At 37.2% G+C, this 20,102-nt stretch overlaps 1 protein-coding gene across 2 annotated transcripts in view; it reads right to left on the reverse strand.

Annotated features, from left to right (window-relative positions):
- The window catches only part of LMBR1 (limb development membrane protein 1), a 73,688-nt gene that overhangs the window by 19,743 nt on the left and 33,843 nt on the right, over positions 1 to 20,102 (reverse strand). For both annotated transcript variants that reach the window (XM_061349491.1, XM_061349501.1), the window contains 4 exons: positions 5,206 to 5,332; positions 4,709 to 4,777; positions 2,068 to 2,132; positions 866 to 938 (listed from right to left, as the gene is read on the reverse strand). In XM_061349491.1, the coding sequence (XP_061205475.1) occupies positions 866 to 938; positions 2,068 to 2,132; positions 4,709 to 4,777; positions 5,206 to 5,332 (334 nt within the window). The remainder of the gene's footprint in view (positions 1 to 865; positions 939 to 2,067; positions 2,133 to 4,708; positions 4,778 to 5,205; positions 5,333 to 20,102) is intronic.

Here is a 20,102-nt window from a genome sequence, read left to right on the forward strand (position 1 = left end):
AAGTCATAAGACAACAATGGATGTAGTCACATCCAACAATGGATGTGTCATGACATGAATATCCTTTGGTTTTCCAACCTGAAGCAACTGTAATAAATTGTGACTAGATGGCTTATCTGTGCAGCTAAAAACAATTCAGAAGAGAATTTGTACAACATCATTTCCAGGTTTGTAGAATCAATATATTTTCTTGTAATTGCTGCCTGCCATGCCGCAATACGCTCTTAGAAACCAAAACTTCATACTATTTTTTAAGTACATCAAAACAGAAACACCTTAAGTACAGAACTGTAATACTACATACAAGAATTCTAAAACATTTGAATAATTATTCATTTTAATTATTCATAATAAAATTATTGAAATTCTTAAATTCAAATACTCATAGAATATAAAAAACTGCTCTGTTTAATGAATTACTACCTAAGATCCTAAATAATAATGAACTGAAAGAGAAAATATCCTCCAAATGAAAACCAAAACTCATAATGCAGTAAGTTGAACCTCTTGCTAACATAAATTCATTGTTCTTCAGATAAGGCTAAAATACAGTCATCTACCAATCCAAACTATTTTGCAATACAGGTGGTGGGTCTGGTCAACTACTCAATCTGCTTTCTCAGTCTCAGAATATTCACATATTAGAGCTCATGAACATATTAAACAAAACCAAATCAAACTACACAAGCCAATCTTGAACATCACAGTGAACAATGGAATGTAAGCCTAATAATGCTTGTTACACACTAAGATGCTAAGTTTCCTATTTTAAGAGAAGAGGCTATGCAACAGTGAGATCAATGCTCCTCATCAGAACCACTCTAGTCTAGACAGTGTATCTAAAGCAGTATCAGAACAAGCATACCATTAAGCCTCCTCTGAATTGCTTCTTCCTCCAAAGTGATGATGTACATCTGCTCATCTAGGTCTTCAAGGATCTGTATTAGTAAACAGAAACATGAACTGACTATCAGAGTCACTTGTTTAGAAAAAACTGCGGTCAACTAGTCAGGTTCATTCTGTTCTAGTAACCTGCATTTTAAATATACAGTCTACAACTCTGCAATACTGATACAAATAAGAACCACACAAAAGATTATTCTGTTCTATTACAGATCTATTACTTTATGGTAAGCAAACTTTTTTGTTAAGTTTTCATTTCAGGTTAAAGCTCTTTTATGTTCACTTTGAATCTGAAGACACTTAAGGAACAGGGAACGGACAGTACACCTGATCTTCCCCTGATACAGTCAAATCATATCAACCTTCACACTCAATTTGATTTAAACAAAAATACCTAGAGATTTTGAAAAAGTGTATTTTAAAAAGTGACTTTTCACATAAGTCAGTATTTCAAGCAAGTATGGATTTCTACTGGAAATTAAAACAAAATAAATAAAGTCTGTCTACCTTACTACCAGGTACTTTGAGTTTAAAGCTTACAGATAGCCAAACAATATGTATTTTCTTTGCATTTTCAGGGTTGAACTGACTAATGAAAAGGAATGCAAGACCTAAGTGCATCCAAATTTTAGCAAATACAAACTAAGAAATGTGACAGCAAAGTCACTAGAGCACTTGGACATGATGCAAACTTCTCCCTTCCCTCACAACATTCAGTATAAGAACTCAGTATAAGATCTTAAAGATGCTAACTACCCATCCAAGCGTACTCCCACATACCCTTTTTGTTATCCAGCCTTAGCTTTGTATCCTTTGCTTAGTTTTGTATCATTCGCTTCTGAACTCAGAACAAGCCCACATTTTCCAGGCATTTATAAAACAGGCACAGGAGGCAATACTGGCAATAAGTATTAATACTAGTAGCAGTTATATAAATTGGAAAATCAGAGGAAGCCTATACTATTAAAAAAAAAACTTTTTCTGTAGAAAAGAATAGGCTTTTGCGCTCTATGAAAATCTTTAAAGTACAGAAATACTGACTATAGAAACTCTGATGAACTGAAGAGAATTATGAAGAAGTGTAAGCACTTAAAAAGGAAATACCCTAATGCCATTCCACTTTCTAACAGAGAGCAAATGAGGACAGATTTGTGTAACACTTACTGTTGGCTTCACCAGCAACTGACCCATTACTGTAAACATCCGTGAAAGTCCCACTGGGGTGCATACTGAGGAGAAAAAAAGATCATTGTAAACAGCGATTTGTAAGTCAAGGACCAATTTTTATTTCGATGTTCAAAGTGCTATTCTACATATAATTGAGCACGGTTTTGAAGAGAACTGTAGGAGCTTCAAGCTCCAATATGAACATTAAACCACGCTGTTATCATACAAATTTTGAACAAGACAAGCATCTCTCCCCTGCAAGAGCATAATCGTGATTTTTTTTTCTTTTTGTAAACAAGGAACATCATCTAATCGGATATCTTGAACTTGCTCAAGTAATTATTTATTCAAAGCATGTGGCTTTGTCTACACTAGTAAATTCAGCAGTGCCAGGATACATTCCTGGGCATTAAGACTCGCTTGCCTATACCAGTAAATTGCTAGAACTATCCATGGCATGAGATGCCCTGGGCCAGTTAGTTAGCACTTTCCCAAACAGTTCTCACATGCAGTTCTAGAGCTCCTGCAGTCCACGAACCATTATCAGGAAGCGATACCCACAGAGCCACCTACTGCATACTGCAATATCATGGACAGAAAGACACTAGCTGGCCAGAGCACTGGAGACCATTGAAGACCCATTTAATCTATTGGCACAGGTGTACCTCTGAGGTCAAGAGATCATGATGCTGCTTTGCTACCTAAGTTGTAGTGCAACTCCAGTTGATAGCAGACTCAGCCACCAGATTTTAAGCTATTTTTCTTTAAAATAACAATGGGCCATTTTTGATCATAGCCTGTGACTGTTTCCAGTTATAGTGCACGTGTGCTTGCTGGGAGGAAGGCTCAAACCATGATAATAGGAAATTATTAGTAAAAACCAACAGTTTCAGGAGAACAACCTTCGAATACTAAAGTGTGTGAGAGACAGAATGAATTTGTAATAGCATGGATGAGAATATATATTTATGTTTCCATTATAGCAGAACACAGTTGCCAAATACAGAGAAGCACATAAGATTTCATAGGGAGGACCAAATTTATTTTTAAATGGTGTTTCCCTATGGCTACTATGTACTACAGGAAAAATAAAAAAGGCTAAGTTGAGATAGTCTTCATTCACAACAAAGGAAGCCTGCAGGAAAAGGAAAAAAAGAGAATGGAAGTGATGCTCCAAATCACCACAGCAATATTCATACACCACTTCATCAACTAAGCCAGATGAAGACATAAGGAAGCTTTACTCCAGCCATCTACCACCTTCCCACTGTTGTATGATGTCTTTTCAGCTAAACTGACAATGCAGCTTGGAGCATCTTTACTTCAGTGATTTGCTCGTGCAAGTTACAAATAATTCTTCCAAAAATTGGTATTTAAACCCAATTATTCTGGTGAACTGGTTTACAACAGCCCCAGAACACACCCTGTGTTTTCAGCTGTACCAAAACAAGCAAGAGACAAGAGATACAAAGTCTGCAAGCAAACTGCCCCATTAAAATCATTCAGCAACTGCTGTGACTCACTCTTCAATAGCTTACAGGAGACACCCAAAACCACTTTTTTTTTTCCCCCTTAACCCACACCCCCTCCCTCCAAATAGTTAAACTTGATTTAAGAATCTCCACATAGAGAGAACCTGAGGAGACTCACCAAGGTCTCTATGAGCAACACCTTTCACAAACAGATCTGCTTAGTCTTAAGGATGTTTTGAACTATCATTCCCCGCAGTGACAACCCTGTGCTCACTGTAAACCTATCAAGCCTAGAGAACAAATGAAATCAGGATCTGGAAAGGGATATGTTCTGTCCTCCTCACAGCAATTTCCTAGAAATTACCTGGGGAGGGCAGATGGGGAATGAAATTACAAGTGGGATTTGGAGGCTTTCATCATTTATCTTATTCCCCTAAACACAGAATATCACAGAACCAACTAGGTTGGAAAAGACTTTCAAGATCACCAAGTCCAACCACCACCCCAGGACTGTCAAGTCCACCACTAAATCACATCACTAAGGTCCTCATCTACATGTTTTTTGAATATGGATGACTGAACCTTTGCTACAACCAGTCAGTATAAGGTTGGGTTTTTTACTGCATTTCCTTTATATGCAAATATATAACTGACCTCCAGATAGCTTTCATAATCAAAAAATAGGTAACTGCACTGTTCCAACTTCTGTCTATACAAGAACATTTTCAATTAAATAAGGAAGAAGGGTAGCTTACTTAATATAGGACAAATTAAATGCTCCAAAAATAACTTCCTCTCTGTACTACTGACCTCCTGGAGATATATTTAAAAACTGTGCTTTTCTTTGCAGAACAGAGGCCCCATTTTTCAAATACCTTTAAAAAGTTAAAAGTTGAAATTATTTTGGGTAAGGTGTGCAGTTCCTCAGAACCTGAATATGTAAGGTAGCATTTGCTCAAACTTCAGAACCCAAACCTAACAAATTTACATCTCAATTTAAACTTAAAAATGGAGGGGGATGGGGGTGGGGGGTGGAAATCACACTCAGCTTCCACAATACTGATTTTCATAATGAAAATGTTTCCTTTAATCTTTAAAAAAAAAAAAAAAAAAGAAAACACACCATAAAATCATTCATCTTTTGGAATAATCTGTAAAATACTTACACAGAAGTAACAAGCATCCCATCAGTGATATACAGGAATATAAATATGGGAGGTAGAATTCCCAGAGATCTGTAAAGAAAATATTCAGCACAGCCTTAGCTTATTACAAATAGGCTACTTATGTCACAAACACTACTGAATTCACCTTTTTTCTTAAGCATTCAGTACTGAACAACTGTACTTTCAAGAATAAGTCGAGAATCACTGAGTTAATAATCCTGCAGGCAACTAAATCCCCATGTACTTTAGCTTGAAAAATCACTTACATGGAAAAATATACTACTTAAGTCTCTTGTTTTTAATATATACCATGTCCACATGTAACTCCTCAGCATGTTAAAAACTGATTTAACAGAACAATCCTATTGACTAAATTAATACAGCTTCATCACAACCTGTGCAACACTCACATAGCATTTACTAGAAATACATTTAATTGAAAACATACATTTCCATAATTAAAATGAAATTAGTGTGGTGTTTTTTTAATTCCATACCATACAAAGACTCCATACTGGCAGCATCATTGTCTATGAGTGCTGAAGCCACCCATACGATTCCAAGGATAAGCAGTGCAAGAAGAATAAGCATTACAAGGGTTTCCAAAATGCGTGCTCTGATGCCCTATGGGCAGAAAAGGGGAGAGGGAGGAAAGAACACAGGCAAGAAATTTACACCAGATATTTTCAAATACAAGAAAAATAAATAAATAACAGTTCCTTCTTCCTAAATACATACTCACATTTTCTCAGGTAGACAAGGGAGACAAAAGCATAACATGTAATGCACATTTAAAAGGCATTGCATTAAAAAAAAAAAGGAAGTACTTATGGCTTTAAAGAGCCCAGACTGCGTTCTTCCCCTTAAAACCATAGAAAAATGTTTTAAATTGCATATGTCTTACAGTTCTCATTAATCTCGTTATTCAATAACATATTCTTTATACCATATGATTTTGCTCAAGCATTTTTAAAAGATGGATTACTTTTCTAATACTTTCAGCAAAGAAAGTGGATTAGCAAATTTTTATCTATGATTCCAATCAAGGGAATGGAAAGCCAATTATGGCAAATAGCCAAATGGCCCAGCGAGCATTAAACCCCGCGCAGGTACAAAGCACCAATTTAGTTAAAATACATTCTTCAACCGCAATTGCTTCTGCACCATTCCTCTCAGTCTTCAGAGCCCTCAAGTGTACGATCGGAGAAGTGCTCGCATGCTGCAGCACCTGCTGCAGCCACATCCTTTTACCTCCTATCTCTGCATGCTCCGCGCAGAATGAAACACGTACTTCTTCCTTACACCACAAGCACATCAGAGGTCTACAAGGTTATATAGCACAGCATTTGCTTTTGAGTCTAAAAATGTAAACAACCCTCTAATAGTTGAGGGTTAGATTTGCAAATGTAAATATATCAAGTAATATACAAAATCTATTTTTTTTTCTTTTTTAAACTGGTGCTCTAACACCGATTTTAGTAATTGCAAGCAACAGAGCTACTGGGACACTTACTTCTGACATCCTTACCAGTAAGGGACCAGCACAACAATTTTACTTTCATTTTTATTCATTTGCCAATATACTTCTCCACAAGCAAACCCACTCTCATTTCTCACACAGGCTCACCCCACTTGGGCATATTTCACTGAAAAGTCTACTTTGTAGGTAGAAGCAGAAAACATGGTTTATTGTATTACCTACTTTTATTATGTCTTCCCTCATTGCTTAAACCAAGAGGGTAATCTTTACATGATATCCACCCTGAAAATTATTCTTCCTACATAACCACTGCATCCAACCACGACTGAAGACCTCGGACATCCTAACCATGTGCACTGATCTCATCTAGCATACAAGAGTCCCTTTCAATCACCAGTCCTCTGCAGAACAGCTAAGATAGTACAAGAAAAACAGACAAAGAGAGAAATTCACAAAATTCCTCTTAAGGCTTAAATGGGCAGATTAAGTCCAGCTCCATAAAGAATCTCGAACACCAGAACTCAAATTAAAGGTAGTATGGATAGGATATGGCTTTACTCCTAAAATGTATTTTGTGTATAGTAACAGTGGCTTTGAAGTAAGTTATTAAAATGATATTTTTTTCATGCTCAGACACTGGTTTTCAGCCTTCTGTGAGTTATTTTGAAGATGAGCATCTAAGATAAATATAGGCATTTAAAGATTAAATAGCCATATATTTAATACTGAAGTTTTGAACCTGAGCAATAAGTTACCAGGAAACAAACAGATTCCAGTCCAAGTAGTGAGCATTGATAAAGTCTCACTTTACCACGGAAGAAAGTCACAGGATTAGAAGAAAACCCAGAAAATTCAAGGAGGCATTCACAGAGATCTGCTTCAAGGTTTCTAAACACCTTGAAGACTCTTTTCCTCTCCTAGGCAGAGGAAAACATAAAGCTATCTTCTGAGCTTCTGAAAGGCTTAGCCACAAAAGTGGATTCCTTACTTCCCTACTGTAAGGCATAAGCACAAATCTCAGTCTCTCTGACTTAACAGCAAGAGATTCTTCTAGACAAACCTGGAAAATATTTTACACAGCAACCCGACCACCAAATCCTCCTCCCTTGGATGGAGTATTACAATTGTCAAAACAGATACAGAAATACACTGTGATGGACATAATCAATGTAAGTATCATTTTTTCATATTTACTGCAAGTGTTCTCTGCAGACACAAGATTAATTCAAATACAAATAATACCCAATCTCAAAAAAAAAAGAAAAATGACCAAAGCAAGTACTTCGAGGTAACCACTGCTTCTGGCCAAAGTACCACTAGCACAAAGTCCAGCAAAAGCCAGTTAGCTGCCTAACGAGACTTCCCTGATTTTTGGTTTCTATGCTAGTTTGAATCTTTCATTCTCAGAAAATTGGATCAATCATTTTCTGTTCTCACTAGCTACACCTATTTCTGCACCTGTGTTATACACCAACACTACTGCAGTCTCATGTATGTACTGACAGTTCATTTCAAGGGCAGAACAATTTTTCTATTACATAGCACACACATAACAGGATTCACACCATGATGATCATCAAAATATAGCAAAATATAAATATTTTTAAGAACTTCAGTGAACTGACTAGATAGAAATATTCTGTCATAGGCACTAATGAATACCTGATAATGGTCCAGGATAGAAAAAAGAACCTAAGATGCTTGAAGCATATAGGTAAATACTTAACCTCTATTAGACACCCATAAGGCTGTGCTTATTAAAACATTAATGATTCAGGCACATTAGTTCATACTTACATACATGAGTGTCTCTGTCAAGTAACTGCTTTTTGTAAGGAATGAAAGATGCAGAATTTTCACATACACACAGGTAACTTTTGGAGAATCATAGAACGGCTGAGGTTGGCATGGACATATGGAGGTTATCTGGTCCAACCACCCTGCTCAACCAGGACTGGTTGCCCAGACAGCTTTTGAGAAGCTCCAAGAATGGAGATTCAACAACCACCCTGGGCAACCTGAGCTAACACTCAGGCACCCTCACAGTGAAAAAAAACAGCAGGTGAGCCTTAGACACCCTCACTACTACTTATTTTTTGCTGAAAGTAGTTTGTTTGTTTAGGCAAAAATTTAAAACTTGAACATTATCATTAGTAACATCACTAATTTAAGAGCCAGGCAAAAATCTATACTCCTGACTTTGAAAACAGAGGGGGAAAAGAACAGGTAAATACAAGCAAAATTTCATTTTATTTCAGTAAAAGCAAAACTATGAAAATAAAGCTTGAAATTCAATGCTTATTTTTTCTGAGCAAAAGCCTGTTCACTGACATTTTGGTTTTGGCTTAGCATTTCTTTTTTGAGTCATTTCACTTCTCTCCCACAGCCCCATTATATTACTCAGATTTCCTAGATGAACAAAATGTCATGGCATATTCTCATGGCACAGAAGATATTGCCATTTCTATTTCACATAATATTTGCTGCATTTTTTTAATCCATTTACTCTGCTTTTTTCTGCATGAAAAGGTGCTTTAGAGTCTGACACCTTCAAAAACAGCAACAATCCCACCTAAAACTGGTGATTTCAGATCAGCTTGGAAGAGTATATTTATTGTTCATGTTCAGCCTACACGATCATATCTGTCTCAAGTAAGGAATTAAAAAACGAGTGCAATACAAAAAAAAAACATGTGGTCCAGGTAAATAGGACTACTTTAAATCAGCACTCTAACTGAGCAAGGAAAACCAGTCATACAGCACTAAAACTTACTGTCAAAAGAGTGACTGCATTTGAATCACTTGGAAGAGTTCTTTGATTTCTAATCATCTGTGCACAACTTTAAACAAAGGAAACCTTTAGCACACGAATGAAGGAGGTGGCTGCTCAGCAAGTTAAGTGTGTGTGCACGTGCCTATGTATGTACAAATACAGGGGCAGGTAAGGAGAAGGGGGCAACAGTCACCCTTTACATTAGTTTTCCAGCTTGACTGGTTCATTGGGAGAAAATGCCTCATGAGCTCTTATGATCACCGTTGAACATTCCTATGGAAACTGAACCGACTATAAGAAAGAAGAGTGGGAAAACATTTTGTATTTTTAGCTTTCCATATTGTTTTTTTTTTTAAATTCAGTTGTTTAAGTATTCATCTGGTCTTCTTTTCCTAATGGTTCTGACAGGTAAGAACAAGGAAAGTAAGCACTATAAACCAGCAGCTTGCATCAGGGTTTTCATAAAGTTATCCTAGAGCTCAACTTTCCAAACTACATTCGGTAACAAATACTATTTCATTCTGAAGGTGTCTTTCATTATGAACAGACTGCATATATCCCAATTAATTCATTATCTTATGAATTATTTTAATGCAATTCCACTTACAGTGTAACCCGTTATAAGGGAGGAGGAATTTATTTATCCCCAAACCAAGCATAGATTGCACAGTAAAGCACCAGAAGGAGACCTCCAGGATATTGATACAGTGAGGAAAAGACTGGTTTGCATCTATCATATGTTGTAGCATTTAAGGGAGAATTCAAACATAAGATACAGACTGAAACAAATAATGTCTATACAGCTTTTTAAGGGGGAGCATAAGGAGAACCACCTTGAGCCCACTACCAATTCAAATATCAAACTCTGATTTCAGTACAGCATCAACCATACAGTCTTAAATAAAGCTCCCATGCTGTAGACTTCAGAGATGAACACAACCATAGCCCTTGGAAAGAATTAAAAATGTTTCCCTCCACATCAGACTAAATTGTGCTGCTTTTAAATACAGTGAGAAGACAACTCTAAATGAGAGGAGTGAGCTCAAGCAATACCCTTGCTTTATTTTCAGTAAGACAAGCTGAACCCTGCAGTACTTCTAGTAGCATGTCAATTTCAAGGTCAAATCCCTTAATTTCTCTTAGGCCATTTACTGCTGGGATGCTGGTTAAATTGGAGAGGTAACCTAGAAAACAAAACCATGCACACCAACATTTTAAAATCTTTTTTACAATGCTAGGTATCTGATATCAAAAAGCAAATCACAAACTACACAAAGTGTAACTGAACCTGAAGTTATGAAATTAAATAGAGAATAAAAATACACGTTAAAGTGGTGGGTTTTCATACTTTCGCTGCTACACAGTAAGAATAATTGCTGTGACTTCTGCTTACATTTGCATGCATGAGGAGAGAGGAGTGTGAAAGAAATAAGAGAAGTAAAAGAACCTGGAAAAAAAATGTTCCTTTTCAAAAAACTTGTCTATAAATAAAGCCTAGGATTAGAAAGATTATTTGCCAGGAATATGATTTGCTAAATCAGGAAGATTTGAAAATCTCAATCTGTTACCAGGACATACAGTCCTCACAGGAAATAGCTGAAGCAATGTAGACCACGGCTACTTCTTCAGACACTCCCTGAAGATCTGTTCATGTCATGCTTGGGTTTTGAGTATTTTTTCTTTTTTTTTTTTATTACACAGCAAGTATGTATTTTTTTTTATTATACAGAAAGTATCCTCACTTTTGTAAGTGCTGCTCCTGCTCCCTGGGGATATGCAGAGAAGAGGGAAAGCTGTAAGGCACTAAGAAGGAGAAGAGATTAACTGGAAATGAAACGAGCAAAAGGGAACAGGGCACCGAAAATTCAAGCTAAAAGAAAGGTAGAAGTGTTGAGAAGAAACTGACTTTTGGTCTTCAAACAAATTTCTCTGTAGGTCCAAAAATGAGAGGAAGGTTGTTACTGTTGACTCAGGGCCATCCGCTGGTAAGCTTGAACCAGAGTTTTAAGAAACATGGCACTTCTCTCTCTCTGGAAATTGAGTTTAGTTTTAGTAGCCCAATTTCTAAGTCATTTTCTATGAAGACACCTAGAACAAAACATCAACTATCATTGCTTCCACCACTACAAACACATATGATCATCTTCAGTAACTGCTACATAAGAAAACAGAATGCATCCAACAGCTTGCAATTTCCTCAGGTTTCAGATTACCTATAAGGCAAAACAAGACTTTTGAAAGCAAATTACTTGTGTGGTTCCCTATTGTCAGAGAAGCAGAATCTTGGCCAACTTGACATATAAAAAGAGTCTCTTAGAGGATGCAAAAAAAGGTATAGCATAAAACAACCTTTTAGAAGCTAATTACTATAATCGATAGAAATTACAATCAAGAAAATGAGGAAAAAATGATTGGCTGATTATACCCTCTAACCTCTCCTTCCCTGCCCCCTTTTTTGTTTTTTTTAACTTCAAAGTTTCACTGTTCAGACTCAACAGTTAGCCTGTATTTTACTCACACCACATTTTCAAAATCCACCTAGTTCTGTAACATAACTGCTTAACAAATTAAGTTTGGGGTTTGTTTTTTAAAGAAATCACATCTAACACATTAACCCCAGCAGCCTGGAACTTGCCAGAAACCTAGTAATATCGGTCATCTTCTCTGTACGCTACTTAGTGTGTGTGGTGGAATGAACATAGAGCGCACTTGAATCTCTCAAGGCAACCTACAAAAAAAGCCTGTCCTACAAATGCATTCTAAGGATATCATGGTTTGTACAACCTTAGAGATACCCGACTCTCAGACTTTTGCCTTCTTTAAAATTCAGTTGCTGAGACATTTATAAGTTTTCACACTGTTTAATCCTGAGCTACTTACACTGCCTAAAGCAGCAGGCCTAAGGGTTCATGTTTCCAGAGAAGCCTGATTATAGCAAGAAAAAATTTTCATTATTCTAGAAGTGTTCTGACAAATTTTTAGTTGCTACTCTGGAAGGCATCAAACTCTTACCATGCTTCCTTCCTGTTCAGATTAACACATATAAATCATCAGAGCACTGGAACAGGCTGCCCAGGGGGGCTGTGGAGTCTCCTGTGTTGGAGATATTCAAGGCCCGCCTGGACAAGTTCCTGTGTGATGTACTCTAGGTTACCCTGCTCTTGCAGGGGACTGGGACTAGATCATCTTTTGAGGTCCCTTCCAACCCTTGGGATTCTGTGATTCTGTGATCCAGGAGGATAACTATCCAAAACGTATTTAAAAAACACTACATGGCCAACAAAAACATAAAAAAGGTAATTCTTCAGCTGGAAAGCCCAATGAAGTACAAATGGCAACAACAGCGCAGAAGGGATGACGGTTTGATAAGAAAGTCAAAAAGTGTAATTACTAAGAAAGCCATTTCTCCTCCCTTGTACATTTGTGTCAAGCACCATGACTATTATGCCCCTTGCCACACACTAAGACTTTTCCCACTATGTGTTCACACATCACACCCAGAGATTGGTTTTTACTTTACAAAAGAACACACATTTGGTGATAGTTTCTTAGAGCTTTTCAATAAGAAAAAGGGAGATTTCTTGATAATGGAGACAGAAGTGTTGGGGTACTTCCCCCAGTGAAATTCTGTAAGTATTTTGAATGATATACAGAATGCTTTACCATTAAGCTAGCACAGGTAGCATGTGAAGACCTTGCTCCACACACTGGCTGCCTACATAGTTTCAGGTGTAACAAGCAGTTAGCACAGGGATTTTTCCTGACTACATGACTCACAAGGACAATGCACAGGCAAGAAACCGGCTGGCTGCTCCTCTCTCCACTGAGAATCATGTGCAAAACCTGCAAAAGCTTACAGGGAAACCTTTCCTTTCAAAGCTAAGGTAAAACATGTACCATAAATCCAGGAAACACACTCTGCCTTTACAAGCAGTCACACAACCCTAAGCAAGGAACTCACGATTTGTTACTTTTGGGGGAAAAAAAATTATTAGATAAATTTGGCAATCGAGACTTTTTTTTGCCGATTTTTGCTCTGCCAATTGCGATTAGGAACACAATTATTGTCCAGCAATTTAAGCATAATTTTTAATGCTTTCTAATGGTATACAGATTTCATCATCTACATACAGGTAATATTTACCAAGAGTTCTTGTGTTTTAATACTGATGAAGTAAAACTTGCAACATGTTATTTTCTCTAAGAGGCAAAATTCCTGCTAAAACCGAAGAGCTACAGCTCCACCCCTACCTCTAGAAAATGTTTTCTTTGATGGAACATTACCTGGCTGTAATGATTTTGATGAACCCATTATTAGCTTCTGTAAGATGGAACTACAGCACCAATATAGGACATGCTATGCCTTTTTTCAATTCTAGCTAATTCTACATTTTAATTTGGTTGTAAACTGTGATAAAAGAATAATGAGAAACCACTATTATCAATTAAGTAAAAATTACAACATTACACATACAACAAGAGTCCTAACAAAGTTTCTATGGTGCTGAATACTTGAACACAGCTCTGCTTGGACATGTTGACCTCCTGCAAGGTAGGCAAACAGCAGTTTTTACACCATGCCCTGACCCACTGGGAAAGCCTGGGAAACATTTCTGCAATCATGGCACATTTAAAGTACACACGAAGCCCATTGTTTTCATGTGACAAAAAGGAGTCTTAGTAACCTTAAGATTTGTTCAGTGAGAGGCTGACTGCAACAAACACGCATGCTAACATCTGCAGAAAATAAACGGCGGGACTGAAAAAAAACCACCCAAGAATTACAGCATGTATGAGACTGGGGATGCTCTCTATTAACATTACATTTTTAGACATGATCCCCCTTTCTCAATTTGTGAGCCTTAGTGAAGAGATCATTTCCAGCATCCTAACCATTTCTATGGTTGGAAACCATACTTGGAGCCATTTGTTCTGACCTACACAGTGTAGAAAACTTTTTTAAAATCAGTAGAGGAGACCTATTTTCCATCAGGTAACATGGAAACACATAGTGCATTTAGCACACTGATATTTTAGTCAAGAGATCATTACCTTATGAGACTGCCACAAATTACCAAGTCAGAAACAGACATTGTAGTTCTAGGAAAACCCAATTCAGTTTGAAAACATAGAAGCCAATGACTCAGAACCCTCACAGAACAGGCAAAAAGATTTTAATCAAGAAATAATAAATTGAGGCATCTGATTCTATCAATAAGGAAAAAAATTTCCTTGCCCATGCAAGAACCAAAGACCTCAGACTCTAGCAAGTGCTGACTGTGTCTTCTCCCACATCACCTCTTCCCTCACAGAAACTTTTCAGCCTGTGGAAACACTTTTCACTAGAACACAAGTATATTTTAAAGTTTTTATTTATTTTCCACATAACAAATATTTAAAATTCACAGTCACAAAACTATACCAGTAACTTTGAGCTGATTTTTTTGTGTTAGTATCTTTTCCCAAATCATTTCATGGTGGCTACTGTTTTGTCAATAGAGCAAAAGGAGGCTACTGAAATACTTCAACTGCATGTAATTAAATAGTTACATAGTATAAATAACAAAAAAAAAATTTCAAAGAGAAACTAAAGACTGGAGAAAGAAAAATAAAATGAAAGTTAAAGGATGCAAAAAAAAACCCCATGATGAATTCTTTGAGAACTGACTGAAGAAATGTACCAAAGAAAGATTTCTTTATTCAGTAGAATGGTGAAAAGGACATCTATCCGGGATACCATACACCCACTAGACTGATGACTCTGCCAAAGAAAACTTAGATCCTCTACTCCAGTGTCCCAGAAGAGTATACAAATCCAAACCACAGTGTATAGTATATTTTAGGGTCCATATCTGTCAAACTTTCCTGCTGATATGCGTGCAAATAACTCACTGAAATAACCTAAGAACCAACATGGACTCCTTGCAGACTTCCATCCTTGTGATTAGATTAAATAAGTAAATAAATGAATAAATTTCTTACTTTTTTTTCCTATAATATATTTAATTATCCAGTACAAGAGGGACTCCAGTGAGCATGACAATGTGATATTCATTTATTGCCTAGCAGTTAAGGCATCATTTCAAATACATGGATTCATGCTACATAAAGAAAGGACAACTAGCTCTTCCCCATCTAGGTCATCATTCTTGCGTATCTACCATAGAAATTGTATATTGGAAAAAACATTCCCTCCAAATTTTATAATAGAAGATATACCCATTTCTTAAAATGAGGAAAAGCTAGACAGTATTAGAGAAGATGCAAAAAACTTAGCTGGAGTAAAATAACTGCACCCAACAGCTGTCAGATGTATGCCACTACCCTGCTGCAGACTCCCTTCCCTCCTTTGCAGAAAGAAAATACGGGGGGTGGGGTGGGGATTAGGGTTTTTTGCTGCAAGGGTGGTGAGGCACTGGAATGGGCTGCCCCAGGACATTGTGAATGCTCCATCCCTGGCAGTGTTCAAGGTCAGGTTGGACAGAGCCTTGGGTGACATGGTTTAATGTGAGGTGTCCCTACCCATGGCAGGAGGGTTGGAACTTGATCTTAAGGTCTTTTCCAACCCTACCCATTCTATGATTCTATGTCTAAGTTCTTATTAACCCAGAGGCAGACATACTGACAGTAAAAGCATACAACCCAAACGTTTTGGGGAGAAGGAAAAAAATGAAAAGATACACACAGTAAAATGATGATTGTCCCAATGCTACCCCTTTCCCCCACAAGTTTCCTCTGTTGTTCCACTGGCTAGCCCAGCACTCACTAATTAGCTCTTAGATGCTCCACTCCCTCCACCTACCAAGTTTCCCAGACTTACCAAAGCCACCTGCAACAACATGGGAGCTGTGGGATTTCTGACACTGTGAGCCTCCCTCTAATCATTGACTTTTGGATGAGAAAGAATCTTTCCTGCTAGACTGGAGTGATAGGAAGTTAAATAGATATTTTCCAGTGTCTTTGTAGCTTGGCAGAGAATTCAGATAAGTAATGCAAAAGTATAAAGACAGACTCGGAATTTGTGATCCTGTTTCTGGCAGAAAGAAACCACAAGTTCCCAAAGGCAAATGACACGTAGAAGCACACAGGTCACTACTAAGGTTCTAAAAGAAAGAGAAACCTGAATTTTTTTTTTTTTTTTGTGGCAATGCCTATTACTTAAACCCCTGCAAGGGTGAGTAAGATCAAGAAGAAACCACATTTCTAGGAATTGGCAAAAATTCCTTTTAGTAAGTTTGAGAAATCCTTAGAAGGCCACAAAAGGGAGACAAACTCATTGATCCTTCTTCCTCCCTTTTTTTGTAAGTAAAGTTGTTGGCTGCCTTACAAAAACCTTATTACAGATGCATTACCTCCTTCCTTGCATTGTCAATTTAAAGTAAGTAATTCTTAATATAGAATAATCCCTAATGTGGAATATTTCTACTAATACTAAATAAGTAGCATAGACTAAAGATCTACGTATCACACTGCTGGTTATCAGAATTAATTAAATTGATTTTAGAGAGACAATCAGAAGTGCTGTTTCATAAATTCACAGAACCATAGAATAATTAGGGCTGGAAAGGACCTTAAGATCATCCAGTTCCAACCCCCTGCCATGGGCAGGGACACTTCACACTAAACCATGTCACCTAATGCTCTGTCCAACCTGACCTTGAACACCACCAGGGATGGAGCATTCACAGTGTCCTTGGGAAGCCCATTCCAGTGCCTCACCACCCTCGCAGCAAAAAACTTCTTCCTTTTGTCTAATATAAACTTCCCCTGTTTAAGTTTTAACCCATTACCCCTTGTCCTATCACTACAGTCCCTAATGAAGAGTCTCTCCCCAGCATCCTTACAGGCCCCCTTCAGATACTGGAAGGCTGCTATAAGGTCTCCAGATAGCCTTCTCCAGGCTGAACAGCCCCAACTTTCTCAGCCTATATTCATATGGGAGGTGCTCCAGTCCCCTGATCACCCTCATCGCCCTCCTCTGGACTTGTTCCAACAGTTCCATGTCCTTTTCATGTTGAGGACACCAGAACTGCACACAGTACTCCAAGTGAGGTCTCACAAGAGCAGAATAAAGGGGCAGGATCACCTCCTTCGACCTGCTGGTCACGCTCCTTTTGATGCAGCCCAGGATACGGTTGGCTTTCTGGGCTGCAAGCACACACTGAAGCCGGCTCATGTTCATTTTCTCATCTACCAACACCCCCAAGTCCTTCTCCACAGGGCTGCTTTGAATCTCTTCTCTGCCCAGCCTGTAGCTGTGCTTGGAATTGCTCTGACCAAATGTAGGACCTTGCACCTAATTTACCTAGTAATGCCTCATTTAATAAAATTAAAGCTATCAGAAAATGGTTTCATGCCTTTCTATGATTGATACTTATATTAAAAATTGCCACTATTGATATAAAATCACATAGCAATTTTCCTCTCTATGAATTAAAATGACATTTCTATTAAATCTGTAAGTCTTTAATTTTTTATATAGAGTAACAAATGTGAATAAAGAAAGTTAAGTACAATGTCTTTGCTTGTCCTGGAAGGCCACTATTTGATGTCAATGGAGACACAAATAAAGACATAAACTAATATGAAAATAATTAAATATTTAAATCTTAATAAAATATTCCTCACACACTTATAACAGCCAATTTTGTAAAACAAATCACTGTGCTCAACTCGAAACAGCAGCAGATGTTTTCTACCATTTAATAAAATAAACCAAAAATTTAGATCGAAAGGTGCTTCCACTGCCTTCTTACAGCCTCTAACTCAGATGTGCCAAATTCTTAGAGGCATCTGCTTTTTTCCACTGACTGAGAAGGCTTCTAAGATGCTCTGAATCAGAGCCATTTCAGGGAACCTGCACAGGTGAATACTTCCTTTTTTCCCAGAGGATGGAAAAATTTTCTAGTCTAAATGAAAGTTATATGAATTTTATTATAAAGAGACAATAAAAAAGAAAATAACACATCTCAGATTTTAGATACACAGCTAGCATTTACCACAAACAGAAGGGTTCTATACAGGCCATTAAGAATGCTACATCTAAACAAATTTTGACAACTACTCACTTCTGCCTGAAAAAGTGTCTTTAAAAAAAGAAAAAAAAAAGTATTTTAAAACCCAGTGCTTCAGTTTACACCAATGATAAATGAAGAGATTCAAGCCTCATATATGTAGCGCTACCACCTGTACACTTTACATTCATCAGAAGTATTTAGCATGTCTATTTTTACTCATGCAGAACTCCGTAAGTTATCCTAAAAACAAATAAAAACCGTAACATAAAAAACTCACTCAATTTATTCACTAAGAGAGCATGTCATGCTTTAAGCCCAGTCAGTAACCAAGTACCACATCTTATTCCGTATGCAGGTTTCCAGCTACATGCTAATGCTTTTAGCAAAGAACTATGGAAATTCCACAAGACATAAGCATGATCAATACAGCAAAGAAGTACAAGTTCAGAACAACGTAGGAGTGGGGAAAGCACAAAAGTTCAGCAATGCATTTCATTCCTGGCTCCGATGAGGTGGAATAACTAATGCCCAAGTGCTAGCTTCTAAAACTAATTACTATTACAGATGACTACCTACTCATAATGTGTCATTTACTTTGTTTCTCACAGTGAGCTATACAAGTAATGGTCAGAAAACCACGTTTTGAAATAACACTAAGCATGCCTGGGATTTTCTTTGTAAGGTATTTTTACTCCAGTATTCCTAACAATCCTTATTTAATCTTATTACTCTACTAATTTCTTTAGCTCAAGTATATGAAAGTGTTGCAAGATCACAGACTAACCTGACACATTTTGCTTTTCTATCGACATTAAAGAGGGGATCAAAAAAAGTAATTATAAACTCAAACCCTTAAACTATTGCAGAATGGTTGAATCATTGCTCAGCTAATGAAGTCCCAGTGAGGCAGGTAGTACAGAAATTATATGCCAAACAAGCTATACTAATAGCTTATCTCCTGTTAGCCTCTTTTTTCGTAACTTACACTGAGGCCTCTTTAAAAGAAGTACATTCTAATTTATGGAAGCAACCAACTGACATTTAACTACTTCAATGAAACGGAGCACAGATCACATCTCATGACATCTTGATCCAATGTGCGCAACAACTAGCATTTACTTATTTCCCCCTCAGCTGTCCCCAGATACAGAACTGCTACATATATTCAACAAACCATAGATCTCCTTATGGTAAAACAAAAAGGGACAGATTTTGCTTAAAATATCCACAATTGAGTGGAGCAAGACATCTTATAAAACCTTATAAAAAATGTTTATACGCCTACAAAAACAAATTAACATTAAGCCATTATGCCTCAACAGTCACAAGTTTCTCTCCTAGCCACTGATTCTTGAATTTTGTTTTATCTTGCTTTCATTGAAACATGACATGGGCCTAAGCTGAAGTACATGTTCGTGTTATTTACCTGTCCTGTATAGCTGTTATTCCTAAATGTCTAAATATAGGCACCAAAAAAAAAAAAAAATCTTAAAAAGCATGCTGAAGTCTAAACTTCAAAAATCAATACAACAAACATTACCGACTTCCTTTTGACCTACCTGTAGCAATTTTCATGTTCTTACTGTCTTTAACTTCGTCTTACAGTCATTGTCAAAGGACAGAAAAACAGACATCCCTGCAAAATGTTTACAGACAAATGTATTTTCATCTCATGCTAATCTACAGTATAATTACATATTCCAATCACAGGTACTCAAAAGCAGACCGTAACACTCTCATAACTTTTCAGACTAATTTGCCGAAATATACCTGTACAGTAAGATTAACTTTTTCCCCCTGCAGAACTGCAAATAAATGACCTGGCACTGTAAAGCTACAATTTTAACATGTTTTCAGAGTTTAATGTAGACACTTGCCAATGTGACCTGCTAACAAGTAAGCTAAATATTCTCAGCTTCCATTTCCTGCCATTCTCAAATATAGTATTAGATGTGCCTGTTCTCTATACTACAAACTATAAACACACTACATTTAGCTGCATAATGCCATTTTTGAGACTTCAATGGAAGAAGCAAGCATACACAACATGATGTGCACCACTCAGTGCAAGACTTACCATTTAAAATATAGCCCTTAACTGTGTACCTTACGTCTTACAGATCA

Source organism: Neopsephotus bourkii, unplaced genomic scaffold (genome assembly GCF_033783945.1).
Source record: "Neopsephotus bourkii isolate Nb327-2 ecotype Australia unplaced genomic scaffold, CSIRO-AGI_Nbou_v1 NB_53, whole genome shotgun sequence".
Taxonomy (NCBI): Eukaryota; Metazoa; Chordata; class Aves; order Psittaciformes; family Psittacidae; genus Neopsephotus; species Neopsephotus bourkii.